Source organism: Porites lutea, chromosome 9 (assembly GCF_958299795.1).
Source record: "Porites lutea chromosome 9, jaPorLute2.1, whole genome shotgun sequence".
Lineage (NCBI taxonomy): Eukaryota > Metazoa > Cnidaria > Anthozoa > Scleractinia > Poritidae > Porites > Porites lutea.
The window spans coordinates 32,107,910-32,129,829 of NC_133209.1; the positions used below are offsets into that span (position 1 = coordinate 32,107,910).

At 38.6% G+C, this 21,920-nt stretch overlaps 1 protein-coding gene and 1 pseudogene across 2 annotated transcripts; one reads left to right on the forward strand and one right to left on the reverse strand.

Moving 5' to 3' along the window:
* The first annotated feature begins 419 nt into the window (after window positions 1–419).
* LOC140949198 (acetylserotonin O-methyltransferase-like) lies at window positions 420–4,187 on the forward strand (annotated as a pseudogene).
* On the reverse strand, window positions 3,595–21,313 carry LOC140947747 (progesterone-induced-blocking factor 1-like). Of its 2 annotated transcripts, XM_073396925.1 has the most exons (15): window positions 20,599–21,313; window positions 18,498–18,617; window positions 17,910–18,043; window positions 17,335–17,443; window positions 15,406–15,713; window positions 14,798–14,896; window positions 13,212–13,377; window positions 12,420–12,570; window positions 11,380–11,470; window positions 9,952–10,054; window positions 7,981–8,111; window positions 7,467–7,551; window positions 6,866–7,036; window positions 6,466–6,536; window positions 3,595–5,245 (listed from the first exon to the last, which is right to left on the reverse strand). In XM_073396925.1, exons 1-15 carry the CDS (start codon window positions 21,226–21,228, stop codon window positions 5,236–5,238), a joined length of 2,379 nt encoding a protein of 792 aa, XP_073253026.1. In that variant the 5' UTR covers window positions 21,229–21,313; the 3' UTR covers window positions 3,595–5,235. The 2 variants fall into 2 exon arrangements, with proteins under 2 accessions (XP_073253026.1, XP_073253025.1); XM_073396924.1 differs by lacking the exon at window positions 6,466–6,536.
* Between the last annotated feature and the right edge of the window lie 607 nt (window positions 21,314–21,920).

The following is a 21,920-nucleotide window of genomic DNA, read 5'->3' on the forward strand; positions in this document are numbered from 1 at the left end:
CTCCAAAACTCAATGGATCGGTTCGGTCCAACCGGAAAAGTTTCGAAAAAACGGGTCCACCTTTTGAGGTGTTCCACTTTTCCCGGTCGGACCGGTTGGAATTTTGGTTGAATGGATCGCGCCCTAGGGTTACGGTTAGGGCTAAGGTTAGAGGTTGGGGCACTGACTCCAAACGCTTGACTTCCGATTGAGGGTTGGGGTTGTTGCTATGTAGTTTCAAATCAAACAAAAGTTCGCCAGCAAATCCTGGGGTTGCTCTCGCGTCTCCTTTCGCGTGCTGCTCTTGCGTGACTTCTCGCGACTCCCTCAGAGGGCATCCCCCCCTTACCCGCAGGGTCATATTGGAAAACGAGAAGAGCCTGAGGACGAGGTTGGTATGAGATTCAATCGCTTAGTCCGCCTATGTAAATTTGAACGCAATGGATCACAACAAAATTCCACCACCTATCCCAGATAAACTGCAAAATTTAATTTTCGCCTTTCGAGAATCACAAGCTCTTTTGCAGCGTATGAACTTGGTATCTTTGATCTCTTACACGATTCCAAGACTCTACTGTCCGCTGAAGACATCGCGGCAAAGATAAAGGCGGATTCAGATGCTACTGCAAGATTCATGGACACCCTTGATGCACTGGAGCTGCTAGAAAAGACCCAGGAAGACGCTACTTCGTGGCTGTATTCGAACACCAAAATTGCAAGCCAGTTTCTCACCAAATCAAGCCCTGATTCTGTTGGTGGCTACATAACGCACTCAACCAAACTAGTTTATCTACTTTTCGGTAACTTACAAAGCGCAGTTAGGGAGGGTTCGAGCCAGTGGATGAACACGTTTGGTATGTCCTCAGACGATGTGTGGAAATCTTCCTACCACAACGAAGAAGCCCGGTTACGGTTTTTGGGAGCAATGCATAGCACGTCACGCCATACCTGTCACGCCTTGGCTACAGCATTTGACTTGAGCAATTTCCACAGCTGCTGTGACTTAGGGGGTGGGTAAATAAACACTCTGAGATAATGTTGGTACCAATAAGTATTTCATCCAAGACAAAACAGAATGACTAAAAACCTCAGCCTGACTTTTTTGAGATGGACAACCATATTTCATTATAACAGAAAAAATACATTTCTGAATAATTTCCCTGTGCCTGAATACCTCTTTCAAATACAGCCTAGCCGATAATTGTAACTTGCCACTAATTAATATTTTCATGATATTATTGCAGATAACTGGGGTACTGTGGGTGGATGTATGTCCCAGGGATGCTCATAGTCTTGCTTAGGGGTGTAAGTTGCAGATTTTGGTCTCACTCATGTCTGGCGTGGACAGAAAGCTATCATTTTTACCCAGCATACAAATATCACTTTGAGAAGTGTGTAAAGAAAAATATAGCTGCCATACTGTGCTGTGTTGACGACATCATTCAATTTCAACATCTTTTGCCCAATTTAAGTTACTGTTTGAAAGGGGTCAAATAAAGCCTGAGCCACACTTAGAGTGCTCTTGTTTAAAGGTTGAACTAATTCTTATTTTCTACTGAGCATTTCCATACCTTTTAGATGGGAGTCAGTAACCCCATTGGGCTTGGGGGGAGGAAGGATAATGAATCCCTACCCCAGTTAAGTAAGTTCAATACCTTATTCCTTTCCCAGTAACCTGATAAACTTTACCTCATTAGGACAATACCCTAGACCCTTTGAACTTTGTTAATACATGGCCCTAGTAGAAACCCCAACACATCCACTTTTTACCAGGAAATCTACAACTGTTGATGTATCAGCCTGGCCCTCACGCCTGGCCTACAGTACCTTCTGGAACCCCCATCCCCAACTTATAAATTTGTTCCTATGTACCTGTATCTACATCATGTATCTATATCTACCTTCCAATTATTGCAGGTGACAAGAGGAGCCTGCAATCTTAATCTCCAGATTGTTATTACACATGCGTCACATGTATGTAACCAGCATTCGTTTGAACTTCCACTAAGAATGAATGGAATGCACAGTTCACAATTTGATCATGTGTATGATTAAATTTGGACTTTCTATCACTCGTAATCTCATCATGCGTGCTTTGACTGTCATGTGAAATGTACGAGACCTTAAAGATGGAGCAAAAGCGTTTTGACTTTCGATCGTTGTCACAAGCACTCTGTAACCTTTGGTTGTTACTAGTACAGCTGATGTCATTGCTATGTATACACCTGGATTTTCAGACATGATTCGACGGTCATGATTCGACCTGTCATGATTCGACACTAATCACGTGACGTATCGCTTCACAGTATGTAAACGGTTGCAAAAATAATTGAGAGTTCTGCTGTGGGATCCGAAACAGTGAGAGAAAAATCTGGCTGGCAAGGAAAGCTTAGCACTAAAGGACATAACCTCTCGATCGGTCGAATCATGCCGGTCAAATCATGACCGTCGAATCATGTCTAAAAATCAGGGTGTATATACAGCACTGAAACCAGCTGTAAATAATGTTAGTGATCATATCAAATTTCAGGTGGAACAGGAGCTATGGCATACACTTTGTGTCAATACTATCCCAACATGAAGATCACTGTATGTGACCTGCAATCAGTTGTGGAATCTGCTCATCATTTCAAACCGACACCAGAAGAGTGCCCCAATCAAGCAAATGTTTCTTGCATTGTAGGTGATTTCTTCCAAGCTGATCTACCTAAGGCTGAGTTGTATGTGTTGGAGCGAATTCTTCATGACTGGTCTGCTGATAAAATTGACTTGATTCTCACAAATGTCTTCACATGCCTGCCTTCAGGTATGTCCCCTAGTCATCACTAACTAATTTGTTGCTGCTGTTCTGCATGGTTAAGCATACTGGCAGTTTTTCAGTGATTGACCATGTGAACACTTGGCAGCTGATTTTCTTCTATTTTATAAAATAGTTGCTAAAATAAAAAATAATTACTAAAACAATTTAAAATAGTTACTAAAAAGTAATCTTTAGTTACTAGATATGAAAATATGTGCAGCTACAGTGGAACCTCGATTTAACAAAGTGCCAAGGTACTGGGGAAATTTTAGACTTGCTCACAAGTCAAGCTTTTGAGCGCGTAGCGCGACTGTGAGCCGGGTCCTACCACACCAGACCAGAAAACCAAGTGAACGACTTTGAGAAAGTCTAGGGAAATTTGTTCATTATATCGAGGGTTGGTTATATTGAAAACCTCGATTTAACAAATTTATGAAAAACAAGCAAAATGTTTGTAATATCAAGGTATAGTTAATGATTAATATCCAACACCCAGCATTTCCAGATCTGACCAAGTTCTGTAATAAACATTTGTATATGAAGCTATTGTCTAAGTTCAGAGCTGTACAATAGCTATGGCACTAGAAACACAAAAACAGGCAAACAAAACTGCTTAAAACTACTGTAGACATAAATTTTATCCTCGTTGGCGGATTAATGGCCTTTTTCGCATTCATCTTTAGTTCTCTTTCGGTCACATGTATAATTATGTATATTTTACGTTATTATATAGAGGTTCGTTAAATGGAGGTTCCACTGTATTACAAAAATCATAAACTGGATTATTGATTATTCAGAATATCACAAAAACCGAATCTAAGAATATTGTTTTATTGTACATTGTTTTGAAGAAAATAAGGACAAAATTGCTTCGCATTGAACACATTATTTTTGACCTTTCCTTCTTGGAAATCACAAATGCAACCTACAGATTAGTCATAAATCTGCTAGCAGATAACTAACTAATCTGTATGCCAATGAGAAGACAGATAGTGGAAACAATGTATAATTAAAAATGTTATCAACAGAGTCTAATAATTCATTTATTTATCTAAAACATGTTAATTGGAGAAGAAAATACTTTCGAGCAAATATAAAGAAAATCCAACATTTTAGGACAGCTGACAGCATATTATTACTTTGGTGTTCAACCCATACAAAAGATTTTTCCATGTAATTATGTTCAGGTGGAGGTCTTCTCATTGCTGAGATGTTTTTAAGTGATGACAAACGAGGGCCTAAGAGGACTCTTCTGCAATCCCTGAACATGCTGGTACAGACAAGTGGCAAGGAAAGGACAGCAGCCGAGTACAAAGAGATCCTACAGAAATATGGATTTGAGGATATTCAGACAAAAAAGCTTAAGGACGGTGCGGGGTTAGATGCCACTTTATGTAGAAAGCCTTAAATCTAATCTTTTTCTGTGCAGGCTTGATAGTGTTGGTTACACTTTATTAGTTTTCTGAATTTGACCTTCATAAGCTGCATCACATTTCATCAGATTAGTTAAACACTCTCTCTTGCCTCATTGTCCGCACCAAGGCTTGGCCAGTAGTGTTAATGGGAGAGTCTTCCAATCTTGCTCCTAGGCAGGTTTTAGGTGGGTGGGGTCTGGTTGTCCTGTTGATTCCAAGTTTTGGAGAAAAAATTGATTTTGTTTTGCATAGATCTACTGGCTTGATTTAATCGTGAATGATATTATTATTATTATTATTATTATTATTATTATTATTATTATTATTATTATCATCATCATTGTTATTATTATTACTATCATCATCATTACTATTTTATTTATTGAGAGATTGGAATGAGTTGATGGAGATGTTTCTTTTGAAAGTTGAAATTTTAAGACTCGTGCCGACCACTTGCTGCTCACTTACTATGCCCAGCCAAAAAAAACTACAAACTACTATTCCTTAAGGTTTCTCTCTTGTCAACTACATCATCATGGAGAAAGTGATGTTTTAAGTACCTGAAAGCAAGGTAGGGAGTCTCTTTTAGTGATGCCACCACTCACCATAGGGTACAGGTTTAGAGTCGATACTTTGACACTTAGTTTGTGCCCCCCCCCCCCCTCCCCCCAAATTTTGCCAGTAGCATTGTTTTCAATTTATCTAGGGACAACTCAAATACCCAGTGGAAACTGGACACAAGGGTTAAATTTTCTAGGGGAAGGGGCATTGTGGGTGATGCAAAAGTGGCACATGGTTATTTGAGATTAGGCTGGCATTTCATCAGTCTGATAAAATTATTTTTCAACAACCTTAATCCATTCTTTATACAATATTTCTTTACATTAGAGAAGAGTGTATCACTTGAGGTATCATTTTCAAGAGAGAAAACTGTAAAATACAATACACAATACATCTTTCAAATTTCTTTTTCTTTTCTCTTGATAAATATTATTGCTAGCACCATTTGGCCATACAAAATGAATGTAAGAGGACTTCTTGTCATGATGATCTAAAACAAAAGAGAAAACTAAAGTTAAGTGTTAAAGAATTTTAAGGTGTGCTTACAACAGGGCATTAAAGGTGACAACAAGGATCTGAAAGATGACTTTGTATACAGCTATTTCTATTTTAAAATGTTGTTGTATTTTAAGGCCTCATGCCATATCCTACAAGACAAAGTCATGTGCCCAGGTGGCTGCAAAATCTTTCATAATTCAGTCATAATTTTGCAGTTGTCAGTTCAGTCATAACTTTACCACTATCCCTCACCCACTCCTGGGATACAGTTGAATGCTCTTCCTCTGGGATGTCTTGAATCCCAAAGCCTGGTTTCCAAATGATTGTCAGGATTGTACCTATCGTTCCAGTTGTTTCAACAAATTTCGAGACGATCTGGACAACTGGGACAGTAATAATAATAATAATATTGGTGGTTTCCATACAATCATCTTGATCGCCTCAAAGACAACAGAATTTTTGCACGTGTTTCACAAATATGCCAAACATAATGGTGGGTTTTAATCAGAGAGTGAACCTTGTGGCTTGCTATCTGCTTATTCTCTCGATTTTGTGGCGTACCAAGCTAGAAATGTTCCACGAAGACACAGCATCACACCAAGAACTTGATAGAGGCGACTATCTCCTTTTGACATATTGCACATTCGCGGTACAAACATTTTTGTATTTTTCTTTCTGCTTCAGTGGTGTCCCGAGGCCAGACATTTCTCCCCGATTACTGGAATAAAATTGATCATCTCTGGGATAGCTTTTGATTGTTTCGAAATTTACACGATCATCCCGATCGTCAGGATAGAACTCACTTCTATCCAAGCGATTGAGGTTGTCCTAGTGGTCCGGGTCATTGGCAATAGGCTGTCCAGGTGGCGTTTCCATATGATCGTCCCGATGGTCTGAACATTATATCAGACAACTGGGACAATCGGGACGATCATGTGGAAACCAGGCTTAACAGTTTTCTTCCTTCCCCAAAATCAACATTTCCAAATTCCTATTTGTTCAGTTTTTAAAACAGGTGTTCAGGTGTTCAGCTTGTGGAGCAGTGAAAAATGGAGAGCAGAGTGGGAAAATTGACCTAGGAAATTCTCCTTTTCATGATCATCTCGCCATTTTCTCCCTGGTCTGCTCTTTGTTTGGGTTTTGTCATACCCGCCCACTCACAGGCAAGCTACTGTTACTTTTTGGGTGGTGGTGTGCTCGAATAATACTTACGCATGTGTTGTCCGTCCAGTTAAGTTTTGACTCTTTAGCTTTCTGTACCAGGTTGGTGGATCTGATTTAGTCTAGTTATGATAACAGGTAAATGACTGGTTATGATAGTATTTTGATGAGCTTTTTTTAGGATGTGAAAAAACAGATTGTGCCAAAAATGAGTGTGAGTCTTTTTCTTAGTTTACAATAACAGACTTAAGCATTATAACATGATCAGGAACCATACATGTATGTTTCCTCCTTCTAAAGTACTCTTACTTAAAATTTGGTGTATGGGTTTTATTTATTTTAATAGCAGATTTATTAAGGACTGCTGGTGGCTACAATGTGTACTGCTTATATTCAAAAATTCACTTAACGACAATCAAACAACAAACCACCAACAACTTTTCACACTTACAAATATCGTTGGTTTTGGGCGATATGCAGCTTGCGAAGAAACAGCATCCTTAATCGCAGAAGTTCTGAGATGGGATTCACGCCCATGAAAGGCATTAGAATTTCTGGCAACTTGCCCTGAACTTCGAGAAGAATGTAAACCAAGAATGGCTTGCTTCATCACAGCCATCTCCTGCAAGAATCAGTGATAATACTATGTACAGTGTAAGTTACTTAGAATTGTAGTCTCATTGCAGGAGTACCTCCTTTTGCTTCTGTGTATACCTCAAAATGTTTAGTGCAAGGGGGTTTGGAGAACATTGCTTGGGGCAACTCATAAAAAGGCCCATTACATGTATTCAATGATAAGAAAGAGAGCAGACTGAGAAGTTTATTGTTTTTGGCTCATATGTAATCAAACCTAAGTCATAGGTGGTTCTAACGGTCCTACTTTTGCAATCATGGTAACCTCATTTGGCAAGAAAATGCCCATAACTTTCCTAAGACTAAGCATTACTTTCATACCCTTACCATAAAATATAAAATAATAAATTGTGGAAGTACATGTACTGATTCAATTGTAAGTGCTTTCTCTTTGTCAGTGAAACTGACTCACAAATTACCTCGCGCTGGTTAAGAAGTCTTTCCAAGTCTGCAGATAACTGATTACGAGTATTAACAAGGTCTTCTTTTTCAGCCTTCAACTTGCTGTAAAAAGAAAAACAAAGTCAAGTGTCTGTTGCGACCACCTCAAAGAATGAGTTAATTATAATTTCAAAATAAAACTAATGTACTTATTGTCTGCACCACACTTGGCAGGGGTATTGCAACAGCTTGCGCCAGTAATTAATTTCTGCGCTTTTGCCCACAGAAGCCACATAAGATATTTTGGCACCCACAATTCTCAGACAACAAAGAAGGTTCTTTACTTCCCCATCGAGTTCATAAGAAAGGATAAATAAGGAAACAAAGCCTATGCAAGGTCTAACATCACTTGAACAAGAGACATGATTATCTGAACTGAGATTGTGGCTTAACACCACTTAAATGAACCCATGACCTTGGGCTCACTAGACTTATTACCATTACTAGTCAACTACAACTGACGATTACCAGGCAACAGTGATCATTACTGACCTCATATCCTCTTCCATCAAAGTTAGCTGTTCAGTGAGAGTTTGATTTTGTGCATCCCGTGCCCTTATGCTTTCAATCAAGTAGTTGTAAGGTTGCTGAGCTTCATTCAACAGTGATGTAGCCTTGGACAACTATAAAGACATACAAAGCAACTGTATCCACTCTGATGAAAACATTTCTATCTGAAATGAGTCTAAAAGGTTTTTAGTACCAATTTTGGTATCACAAGGCAATATTCAGTGCAAAAGTACACACAGTCAAACCTGTGTACAATGGTCACTCTTGGGAAATGGCAAGGTGATTGTTAGATGCAGGATGACCACTATATACAGGTCAACATTGCAGAAAATATAAGCTTGCCAATTGAAAATTTTTGGGAAGTTGATCGGTGACTGTCTCTGGGTGACCGCTATATACAGGTCCATTATATATACAGGACTTTTGACTGTGCAGTCAACTCCCGATAAGTCAAAAGTTGGAGTTGACAGGAGATTGAAGCAAATTATCGGAAAAAAGCAAATGAGCAAGTGGATGGGGAGGGATAAGGATCAGGCACACTTCACTTCAACTGCAACGACAGGTATAGATTAATATTTCGAAAAAGGAATTAAGCAACAAAGCTTGAACTGGAGTGAAATAAATTCAATGTTTTAGACTCCAGTACACAGTTTTTTTTTTTTGGACTTTCCACCAATAAAACATGGTTCAAGTTACCAAGGGTAAAATTACAGTAAATACATGAAGGAAGTCCAGCCAAAATCAACTTGGGTTCGAGTTAGCGCGAGGTCCAAGTTATCTGGAGTCAACCGTATTTATTTAACTCGTAACAACCACAGGTTAGGGGGTGCAGGCCAGTTTCACGTTTCTGAATGAAGGACAGAACGCTCTTGCTCCAATGCATACAGTGCTTTGCGTAAGTTTCACTTGTGATCAGATTAGCATTGATGGAAGTCCAAACAAGTGCTGGCTACATACATGCCTAGCATGTATAATTCCCCCAACGAAAGCTTAAGGTCTAGGGGTGCTGAGGGGGAAGGGGGGGTGGGCGTGGGGTGGGTGGGTTAATAAAAGGCTCTTGTCAGATTTAATGGCAATCTTTCCATTAGCCTAATAACTGTAGATATTCCTGCAGGTGACGTTTAGTTCAAATAAGGAATATTTTACACTTAATGTCAGATCCCAAAGGGAAACAGTTAGTTTTGTTTTCCCGATAGTCCTGATGTTTCCCAAGACAAAGTCGAGGGAAAACAGCACTAACTAGTTTCCCGACAGACCTGAGATGTAAGTGTTTTGTTATGTTTCTAGACTTTCACTTCAACAGCAACAAAAGAATGGTCGGAGCGAACCCGAAAACAATCAACTCAGTAGTTATAACAGCACAAATTTACTACTCAAAACCACTATAAAATGAATGATTTACAAAGTACTTTCCCTATATTATCTGCATCTTTTTTCTCCACTAGCTGCTGTTTCTCTCCTAGGACAACTTTAAAAATCGTTGCTTTTTAGCTTGAGGCTTTGTGTTTGTGTTGTTGTGTTTCACGAAAAAGAAAACTGGCAGTGTTGGTTTTTCCCGCCTTCTGTCACGCCACTTTCCACCACGCTTTGATCACGTGCTGTAATGTATCCCGAGCGGGCTACATTGCTTATTAAATGCATCATGATCGGGATACATTTGATTTTAGTCAAGGCCACGTGACCAAGAATCAACCAATGGAAATCCCTGTTTAGTTGAGTGAAAGTCTAAGAATGTAACAATGTCCAATATTAGCTACATCTCTGGCATGCAGTACTTTTTTACAGAAATACGAGTCTTAAATTCAATTTCACGGCAGCCTGCAAGCACAGGCATATTAATTTTATTTTCCAGCTGTTGCTTCCCCCAGGAGCAAGAAATTGCATTTGCAAGCTACCCTTACATACCCAGTCTAAGAGAAGGCATCAATCTGTACGTGTGTTTGTTGTCATTACCTCTTTTCCAAGCAAGTCTTTCTTTTTCTTTTCCCTTTCTATATCATCTCTGAGGGATGTGTTTGCTCTTTCTAACTGAAGCACTCTCCGAGCTAAGTGAACACTATAAACAAACAGCATCATGCTTAAAACTGTCACAGAGTCATAAGGGTACTGAGGGGCGGGGGGTGGGGGGTGAATCCCTGGTCTGAGTTAGAAAGGTCATCCAAGGTTTGCACAGATTTTTGGATCCAAAATTCAAGACTTTTTCCAGACCTTTTCCCAAACAATAATTTCTTTTTCCAGACTAGAGGTTCTCAAATAGGTGATCAACAGAGACCTTAAAACGCAGGAACAAAAGCTTTTTTTGGTGGTACGCTGCAAACATATGAGTGAGGATAAATAAGATTTGACAAAAACAAAAAAATTTCACTTATAAAGCACTTGTTGTATCTTTGAAAAAAAAACTCAAGACTTTTTATCATTCTTTTGCAGACTTCATCTCTATTTCCATCTCTATTTGTTCTTTAAGACCAACTTTAAGCAGCAGCCCATAAACCCAGAGTGAGCAACTCCCATACTAGGCCTATGTCACCGCATTTTTACGAACCAGTTTATTTTTAGACACATTTTAGGGCACTTTTTCCCACGAAAATAGTCTCTACCATGTCTATGAGCGTATTCAAAGTATATAATTTCAAAAAGAAAAACTAAATGTTATTAAAAGGCAAAATATATCATTTTTAGGTCTGTAGGTCATGCTGAGTGGTTTGTGGAATTTAAAAGATATTCAAAATTTGCGCCAAGACTGTTCTAAAAATATACTTGTCCATGAAAACGCCGTGACCAGGCGCATATAAGTTGCACACTCCAGGTGATGGGCTCCTCAAGGTAATGTAACACTCAGAGGAGTGTTATAGGTAGCTTCTCAAATGAACAATGGTTCTTAAAAAAAATGAAAGTTAAAGTTCAAAAAATTTTGTGGTAATTAAGAAGAAATGATTGCCTTTGTTTTCTCTTCATGAATTATAAATGAGACTGAGAATGAAATAGTACATGCAAAAGGTAAAGTTAAGGCGCAAACGAGCCAAAGGCCCAAACGGTGGGAGCTTATCTTAGTTTCTTTAGCATGAAGTATGCTCCTCCCCGCTTGGATGGGATACTAGTACATTGCAGGATTACCCACAAGCAGTAGGTCACCAGTATTACTTAATACATTCACATGAAGAGAGACAAAGTGTAGTAAGGTTCCTTGTCTAAGAAAACAACCTGACGGGCGACGCTTGAACCACAGACCTCCAGATCTGGAGTTCAAGGTGTTAATTAATGGCCGCTCAGCCACACACACCTCCAATGATAATTTGAAAATATTTGATTAATCTGAGCAGGGTCAACTTCAATAGTTTTCACTTTGAACCTCACAAAAATTATAGTAATATTTTTTTTTACCTCTGTTGCATTCTCCTCTTGGCTGTGCTTGGTACGTTAGCACCATAACCATAGGAAAATAGAACTCTTTCAGCATCTGATTCATTCTCAACTTAAAGACAATTCAAGATTAACAGGATGTGAATTGCCATGACTATTTACAATCTCAGACAAAAACCTTAAAACACTTTGGAGAATTCTACTTGGTTTCATTTCCTCCCTCCCTTTTGCAATGTTGTTGTAGTCACATAACTTTGCAATCACATCTCAACATTGCATAGGGAAAGGGATGTGCATAGGTGTTTCAAGTATTTTATGCAAAGATTGTAGATTGTAAAAATGCATTATTTTGTGATATTTTCCATTGCAATGTGTAATGCATAGTATTTAATGGGAATTCTTATATCAATTCTGGACAGTTTTTGCACCACACGCTTATTAATGATCAGTTACATGATTCTGCTTCTGATTTTTGCTCCGAACTGCATGTTTCTGTGAAAGGTTTGAGCCCAGGAGTCATTTCTTAAGTGGGTTGGGTTTGATTGTCCGGGTGAATGTAGTCCTGAATAGGACTGTTGTTGTTGACAGTGACATTTCGACAACCTGAGCAGTCGTCATCTTCAGAGTCAAAGTGAGTTGTATCACACCAGTTGATGGTATTGACACAACTCACTCTGACTCTGAAGATGACTATACCGCATACCGCACAGGTTGTCCAAACAACAACAGTCCTATTCAGGACTATGTTCACCCGGACAATCATACTCAACCTACTTACAGCATGTTTCTATTGTCAATATGATTTAATGTTTGCAGGCCCTAAAATCCCAAACCCATATTGAGAAAACAATGTACATACAGTAAGATGTAGAATGGTGAGCCATTTGTCCCAAAAAAATATTAGAGAAGAGTAATTTGCAAAAGAGATCACTTCTTCTTATTAGCCTGGACTCTACAACACTGGAATTCCATGACTAAAATTTATTGTCAGTATTATTAATACACTTATGGAGCATACTTTCAATAACTGAAAAATAATACAGAATTTCTCAAATTCGTACTTTCTGCAGCTTGCATGATAACATCATCCAGTTCTTGCTCCAGCTTTTCATAGACTGCCAGCTTGTCACCCTGTTCCTTACACTTTAATTCCAATTCAACAAGTCTTCTTTCAGAAGAATTTTTTAGAGAATAGTATTCCTTACTTAATACCTGAAATGCAAACATATGAAACTACTATTGCAATCAAGGTAACACGAATTAGGAGTGCTAAAATAAATGTAAGAATTAGATGAGAGAGAAAAAAAATCTAGTTGAATTAACAGTGGACAATTCAATGTTTCAGACTCGGAAACTGGCCAGTTTCTGCAACATGAAGCTTAACTGTCAAACTTCTTTGATGAAACCTCAAAATGAGAAATGCCATCCAAGGAAACACGATTTGTCATCAAGGGTCTGACAGTAATTTTTGTCAGTTCTATGGCACAGGATCCCCATTTAATTTAAGTAAGCCCCTTTGTTCAACATCTGGAGGAAAGATGAGGGCTGCCTCTCGGGTTGTTTGCCTATAAATGGTTCCACATTTTGATGACAAGTATGACTGAGATCACATTCATTTTTAGACTTGATCCATTTATTGTTTAACAAAGGCAACAAGAAGCATGGGTCCCCAGAAGGAAAGGTGGAAAACTCCAGAATAACACAAATGCCACAATGCCAATATTACTTTGGAAAATTACTAATGTGGGTAAATTACTAGTACACTTTGACAGGCTGGCTGTCCATAATGTCATTTATACAATAGATTCATGACAAGTTCTAACTGACAATCATAATTGTGATGATAATCATACTTCACTCTTGCTCTGATATTTTTCAGCCTCTAGTTTTGCCTGACGTAGATTGCTGGTTGTCTCATCAAGGATCATTTGCATTTTCTCTAACTCAAACTGTTTGACATTTATCTCTTTCTGCAGATCAGACTGTCTGCTGTCAGCAGAGAGTTGTAACTGTCGAAATCTACAACAAAGTAAAAAGCAACACATTAATAACGCTAGATTTTATAGTGGTCATAGCTCCCACCAGTCTCCTGTAGCTAAAGCCCAGTTCAAACGTCAATCTTTTCATGTACCGAACGGTGGCATAGCCAGGGGAGGGTTCTAGGCCGGGCTTCCAGAACCCCTCTTTGGGCTATGAAACTGGCTATATTTCAAGCAAAGAAAACAAAAAAATCAGAAAGGCATCACATACTATATCAAGGGTTACAATGTTATTATGATAATGAAGATCAGCAAGAGGTCTGCAAGACAACATTGCTCAGCTAATGTGAAACACGGTGCCAGTTGAAGGCCATGAAGAGCATGAAGTTTCCTTTTCATTCTACCATCAGTGCTGAGAGCAGAAGCTTTGTCAGGCAAAGGCTGGTTTTCACTGGTGCATAGTCAAAGTCATAATTAGAACCGTGAATAAAGATCTAGTGAAAACACAGTGTTGTGATTTCGCTCATGACTCTATCATTTATGATCAAGTGAAAACTGGGCTGTCAAGATTGCAAGCAGAAGCAGTAGAACTAAACCAATCACATTGTGATTGGTTCATCCTTCCGACTCTGACAATCTGGTTTTTACTGGACTGTAAGTGACGGAGAGCAAAGTCGGAAGACTCTAATTCTGTCATGCATATGACTTTGCTTATGACTCTGATTTTTGATTTTCAGAAGTTAAGGTCATAACCAGTCTTATGACTCTGCTTATGATTCCATCACTAGTGAAAACCAGCCTTAAGACCCTTAACCAGCCGTTTGCAAATCAATTTGAGGAAATTACCTGGAACTGGGACACCGACAGCAATAGCAAGGTGAACAGCCTGTTAAATGTGGTATTCAAATAATTCATCGTCACTATACCCACATCACACTATGCCTTTCAGTATTACAAGCCACTTCAGTATCAAGTTGAGCCATGCAGCTGATGCCATGGCAGAAAGTGACCGTCAGTTCTTTCTACTAAGTTGCCAATTACATTAGCGAAATCCCCTCGATCATCTCAAAGTCTGCACTCTTCTCGCGCTTCGTGGAAAAGCCCCGTTAGACTCACTTGGCCCATACAGCACCTGTCATGCAGGCTACTCTAATAAACATCTGTTACAGTAGGCTCTTGACGTAAGTTCAACAATCACATCTTTTTTACACAGACGCATCCAAGGCACCTCCTTCTTGCTGAAATGCTAGCTGAGTGAACCGTTCATCACAAGTCAGACCACAGTGATTGATAAAGTATATTCTGTGATAAAGTATGTTGTGTGAAAATTGCTGGCTACACCCATCAAACCATCCAACATCTTTCTCAACACAATAATGGTTTCTACAAATATATGATAACACAGAGAAAAGAATCATGCAAATGCAAAGAAACCCCTTTACATGTCGTAAAGTTCTTACTCAGATTGAAGTAGATCATATTTTGAGGTTGTTTCTTTCTCATTGACACAAGCGCGTTCCTTTTCCTCCAGGGCATTGTCTCTTACTTCTCGAAGATTCCTACAACAAAAACAAATAACAAAGATTTGAGAAAAAAATCCTAGTGATGTTCGATATATATCCAGCAGGATGGTTTTAATTTCCTTGGATAAAAAGAGACTCCATAGATGCTACTCATAACTAGACAGTCCTATTCAGTTAACTTAAGCAAGTTAATATTACTTTGATTTGGGTACAAATATTTGACCCTATTTGCATCTCCCTCATGGGACGAAAAAATGGATGTGCACAAATTTGCTCCTTGCAAATATAAATACTGAGGATAATAATATATGGAAAACATGGTAAATGCCACATTTCCCTAGTTATTTACATCTCCTGTTTTTTTTTTTTTTTTGGTATGCAAATGTGGCATTTACCATCTTTGCCATATAATTACTCTTCAGTATTTACACATTTGCAAAATATTTGCAAGGGGCACATTTGTGCAAAAATTATTATTTCGTCCAGTGCCTGTCACTATAATAAACCTGAGTGCTTAGTCATCCTCTCACCTTCAGGTCACTTACCTATTTTCTCTTTCAAACATCTCTTTAGTATCAACCCTTATCCTGTCCAGTTCAATGGAGGTCTTTTCTTTAATATCATCCAATTCAGTTTTTAATCTCAACTCATATTCTGACTTGTACTGTTCTCTAACACTGATGTACTTGTCATAAAGTTCCTCTCTGGCCTGTTTTGTTTCTTCAAGCTGTTTTGATGACTGCTCCAGTCGCTCCTCTGCTAATGTGCATCTGCCTCTAATCTCCTGCAGTTGCCTGTTCATGTACTCTTTGTCTTGTTTCAGCAAGGATACTGTCTGTTGACTGGCATGCAACTAAACATAAAGAATTATCGGGCATACAATGTCAACTCCTTAACAGGGGGTGCATAATGGCTGTCTATTTCATCTTGTTAATATTGGCAATTAAGCCTGGTTTTCACTAGCGCATAGCCATAAGCACAAGCACATGTGTAAGCAAGTGAAAACTGGGTCGACATAAGCATAAGTATAAGCACAAGAAAAATGGACAAGTTAGTTTTTTTAGTGCTTGTACTTACGCTTATGTCGTAGCTTTGACTAGTAAAAATGGGGTCGACATAAGCACAAGCAAAAGCACAAGGCCGTGGTCCAATCATAGGCCACTTTGACCCAGACCTCATGCAGAGATGCCAACCTCTGAAGATCTAAAAGCTAGAGACTATCTTTTTTTCACTCCCCCTCCCCAACCCCCCGACAAATTGACCCAGCCCCCAATGGAATGATTGAGGTCTTACATGAAGTACATACTATCAAAATTCGCAATCATTGTTTTGATGCCAGAAATAATCATTGTCAGTGACTAAATACGTGCAAAAATGCCCCAGAAACTCTACTGCGAATAAGAAAAATTCAAGTTTTGAGCTAAAAATTGGCTAAATCTCAAACTAAGGCACAGAAAAGCTCAAAAGATGATTTTATCCGGGAGATATGGTGACCCATGTGGGAGAGCGGAAGATTGGCGCCCTTTCCGAGAGAGTTGGCATGTATGCTCATTTGAACATATCAAAAGCAATATGGCGAATGAAGCATCCGCTATCTTGTTTATCATCAGGATGAGCAGAGCTGGTATCGAGAATTGGGTCAAATATGCCATTCTACGGGTGTCATGTCCCTATGCTTATGCTTATGCTTATGCTTTAGGCTTGCCAGGCTTTAGCCAAAAGTACAGCTTCTCATCCACCAAATTTTTATACTTCCCAAGCATTAACTAATAAATACAAAATATTACAACTTTTTACACTTTCTATTAAGCATTACCATAACCAAAAACAAAAGAAAAAGAAAAATTACCTGAGATAAAAAATTAACTACAACATATATCTAAAATTAATGTTTAACACAACAAAAACAAACCTTGAAAAACTGTTAGGCTACTACACTTAATTTCTAATTTCACTCAAACGTATCACATTCATCACTTGAACCAATCGCACAACTTAACAACTCATACCACTTGAGTCTTAGGTTTTACGACTTGAACAAGTGGTGAGTATTGGACATGATGTGTAATAACTTGAGGTTTAATATTAATCCTTGATGGATGTCAAATTCAGGCAGGGTTCTATCTAGGATTTATCATTTGGGGGAGAAGTCCTGAGTGGCCGAAGGCGACAAACTCCCCCCACCCCCAGAAATGTTTTGTAATGAATATGCACTGAGATGCAATCTGGTGCATTTTGAGACACAATTTTGAGGAATGTTACAGTGTGTGCACTAACCTCGTCACGTCTTGATGATTTTTTCGATATAGTTACTTATATACTGTAATGATAATAATATTTTTTTTTTTGGGGGGGGGGGAAGCTTCTACCCCTCAAATACCCTAGATAGAACCCTGTCATTGTTTCACCAAGTTACAGGATGGAAATATATAAAATTATCATGAATATGGTACTCTGCTTCTGTATACATGTACCTCCTTTTGTAAATCAATTAAACTGTCGGATTTTGCTTTCAGGGCAGCATCTAACAGGGTATTGCTTTTCTTCAGCTCCACCACATCTCTATCCAAACTGTCACGTTCACTATTAAAATTAATGAAGAATGCATATCATTCATTTATTTGCATGCAACAAGCCATGAAAGGCCAATAAACCAGGTTCATACTTCTGATCACCACCAAGTATGTACAGAGCACTTCCCTAGAGTCCAGGCTTCTCATTAAGTTTCAAAGTGGACAGCTAGGATGTAAAAGGAGGCAGCTTGCCAATTGAGTTTTGTACAGAATTTCAGGTTTTCACTCTCTCACTTTACCCTATTTCCCCAGAAAGTAGACAGCTCAAACTTCCAAGTAGCCGTTTTTTTAGCCGGCTGCCAGCACTTAATGAGAACCCTGAGAGTCAACTACTAGCCACTTTTAATCAAAGAATAAAGCCCATGTACATGCACACCAGAAATCAACCCTTGCAATACAATAATATTAAAATTATTATAATCACTTTTATTGAAAATAAAGCAAGAGAACAAGCTCACTTATTTTACATTCTTCACCTTCTCACATGATCAAAATTAGAGATCCTATAATCGCCCTGATTAACTTGTGACTGTAACTTTTCAAGTTGAATTGACAGTTTTTGTACTCTTTGTTCCATCTCCATGCGCCCCATCCTCTCATCTTCAGCTTCCTGGATTTAAAAGTGGTAATTTCATAGCATTAATTTTAAGTTAACATTTACCTATTTAGATTAGCCATGTGTTGAGTTATACAATCTTTTAAGAGAACTCTCACTGGACTGAACTTTCCCAATTTTTTTTTTGCAGTGGCAGGAAGTTCAGCATGGAAACCATCTATATTTGATATTCAAATAACATGCACCAATAGCATCCTATCCAAAAAAAGGTATGTCTGAAAAGTCTGGACATCTTCGTTTGAATGGCAATCCCAACCCTACACAGGAACACCAACATAACACAATGCAACAGCAGATGGCATGCCCTAGCTTTGTAACATGAACTTGTTCTAAATCCCCCTAATTTGCTCTGTTGCTTCTTCATGAGGGTAGCTCTGCTTTTAGGCTTCATTTACATGACTATCTGGGTGTCTGTGTTGTAAAGAAGGCAAGCTTTGTTTCACTTTACTTTGCAATAAACAGCAACTTCTTCATCTCTGGTGTGAAGATCATGAGCTAAGGAATCCATCTGCTGTCTGAGGTTTGTGCATTCTACAGACAAAGGGTGGCTAGCTTCAAACACTTTGATCTGCAACAACAAGAATATTATTACTATTACTGTTATTATTATTATGATGATCATAAACTATAACAAAATTCTCAAATCTGATTGGCTACCAACTGCCCTGATTTCAGCCTTAATAGGACAATTTAATAGGGCAATATGTGTCATGTCTAAGTAATTGGACAGTACACGCCATCAATTGGAAGATTAAATGGCTTTTCTTTTACTGATAGCAAACAAATGGCATTTCTTCTTTTTGAATTAAAAAAAGAGCCTTATTTATCACAAATTTTGTTAAAGTTACGATAAATTGGTAACAGAACTTCATGTTGTCCAATTTCGTCTGTAATCATACTTGTCATTAAACAAATTGGACTCCCACTACGTGGTCATCCGATTTTATTAATCACTCGTATGATTACAGACTGAATTGTACTCCACTCAGTCCTGTTACCATTACTTATTATTATTATTATTATTATTATTATTATTATTATTATTACTATTACTATTATTATTATTATTATTATTATTATTATTATTATCATTATCATAAAGCTATGTGCAAACGGACACAACAACTCCCAATACTGTTGGGCCAACAATGTTGGGAGTTGTTGCATCTGTGTTGGCATTGGTGTTCAAATGGAAGCAACAACTCCCAACAATTTGGGGACCTGCAGTACATCATGAGAATCGACTATGATTCAGTGGCATTTGTTCTAAGTTTGTTCTAACTTTCTAAAGTGAGTCATTGATAGTAGTCTGTACAACACATGAGGCAGAGTCCCAGCCGATTTGATGTTTCGTCTGTAAATGGTGTTCAGCAATGTGATTGTTAATATCACCATTTCTTGTCACTCATTTGTGTTCAGTCAGTCACATGCTAAGGTCTCTCTCAGTTTCACCCATGTAAGTGGCCTGGCAGTCACAGCATTTCAATCTTGTATACTACTCCCTGTCTGTCCTCTGGTTTATCTTGGTCCTTGACATTAGTAAGTAGTCGTTGAAAGTGGTTATACATGTAGGTTTGTGTGCAACACAGACATTGCAAGTTTGTAGTATAAGTGCAATAGTTTCAGAGGTGCCTCTGATGTATGGTATAGTCGCTGTTATAACAGGGCCAGAGTTGACACTGGTCCAATGTTATTATGAGTGTTTTGTCTGACAAAGTCTGCATTGTAGTTGTTTCTACAAAAAAGGTTGTATAGGTAGTCAGTCTCATCTTGAAGGCTGTCAGGCGAGTCACAAACTAATTGTGCTCGTCTCGTCAAAATCTGTATAGTTGTAGCCTTGAGAGAGGTCAGGTTATGAAATGACTGTTCTAGTAATCTGTCGGTATGTGTCGGTTTTCTGTAAAATGTCATTTGTTTGTTGTCACAAGTGACCAAGCAGTCTAGAAAAGGTATTTTACCATTTTTTCAATCTCCTTGGTAAATTGTATGTCTGCATTCTGTTTGTTAAAGGTGTTCATGGAAATCTTCGCTTTCGTCTTTGTGTACAGCGGAGAAAGTGTCATTAACGTAACCTAACCAAAGAGGTACAGTTACGTATAAGTGGCTAGGGCTTGTTTCTCAATGTTTTGCATAACAATTTCTGCTATAACAACAGAAACTGGAGAACCCATAGTTGTACCATGGCAAACACTACAAACAGTTACACGGTACTGAAAGTACGTCAAAGTTAAGGAGAGGTTGAGTCGGTCCATAATGTCATCTGTAGTTAAGTATTTTGACAGTTGAATTGAATGAATTCATTTGTCCCAGCAGCAAACAGTATTAAATTCAAATCTGCATTCCTGCATGAATGTGAAGTGAATTTTTGGCTACAACTTCTCCGTTTTTCGGTCAGATTAAAATTTCTTTGAATGGATAAAATTGCTTTCAAAATATTTTATAAATATCAAAATAAATGCAAGAAAACTGAGCTGACAGAAACTTCATAACAACCTAAATGAATTCACCACTCATTATTCTTTAAAGAATAATGCAGTAGTTAGACTAACCATCAAAAATTCCCTCAAGCCCAGTTGGTCAGGGTCTTTAGCTTTCAGTTCCAAGTATTCTTCATCTGAAATTGATTCCAGATCGTTTAACCCTTTCCTGAAATCGACTGCTTTCTCTTGAAGTTTTTTGTTTTCGAGTTCCAGGGCCTGTTGCCTTTTAAAGATTTTTGCCATCTCTTGCCTTGTTCGTTCAAGAGAACTCTTGGATTCCTCCTGCTGTAGTTTAAGCTGCGACTCAAGTCGCGCTTGAAGAATTTGCTTGTCGTGTCTCATGTCCGCCACAAGCTCCTCCAACTCGTCCACTTTACTAAGATAATCAACCTTCATGTTATCAATTATAAGATTTTTCTGGCTTAGCTCGATACGCAGCAGCTCCAGATCGTGCATCAGTTGTTTCTTATCGATTTCATGTTTGGTTATTCTGTTTTCTGACTCGCTATCCACTTGAGTAGAGGAAAGCGTCGAACTTGTCATCAGCGTGGTAGATTCCACATCCGTCGTGTTGTCTGCAGTTGTGTGACTATCATTTTCCGTCTGTATTGTGCTGTCTTGACTGTTTTCGTTGGCATGAGAGCTTCGTGAGGTACCATTCTCGCTCCGTGACATTATTTTTAAATGATCAAGTGGCATAAATTCCACTGAGGTCAACCTTCAATAGCAACGTTATTCTTCCCTTCGCTAAAACCCGCCGCTAATGCCGCCATTTTGAACGGTTTTTGGCAAAACTAGTTCTTAGTCTTTCTCGTCCTTCCATGTTTCTTATCTAATAGGGGCTGGGGCGAGGGAAGTGGCTGCACTTGGCGCTGCACAAGCTTGTTACCGACGACAAAAAAAGCTCTCGTTCGTTAACTTTGTCTACCTTTTACGGTTCATGGATAAAAGAAGAGTAAAGAATAACGCAAAAAATAGCAGAACGAAATAGCTAATAGTCATGAGTGCTTAAACTTCCTTTTCGTTCGTTTCCATTATTTGTCGGCTGGGAGGTCCAGAACGTGAAATGCGGTGACCGAGGACCGAGGACCCTCAGGACTTAAGGAAGAGGAGATTTTAGAGAAGACTCCCTTTCCGCTTCTTCCTAGCTGCTTATATCATATTCGGGGGGCTTCTAACCTGACTAAAAAAAATTTCAAAACAAGCTACATAACAAGTTTACACGTAGATAGGCATGTAACTAGGGTGAAAGGGGGGGGGGGGGGGCGCTAGGGCTTATAATCGGAAGTTTACGGTATTTTATTACTTGCATGCGGAAAAAAGAGACTTTACTTCTCTTTCCCCCTGTTTATTCCTTAAAGGTCAAGGTCGCGTATGAAAATAGAAAACTC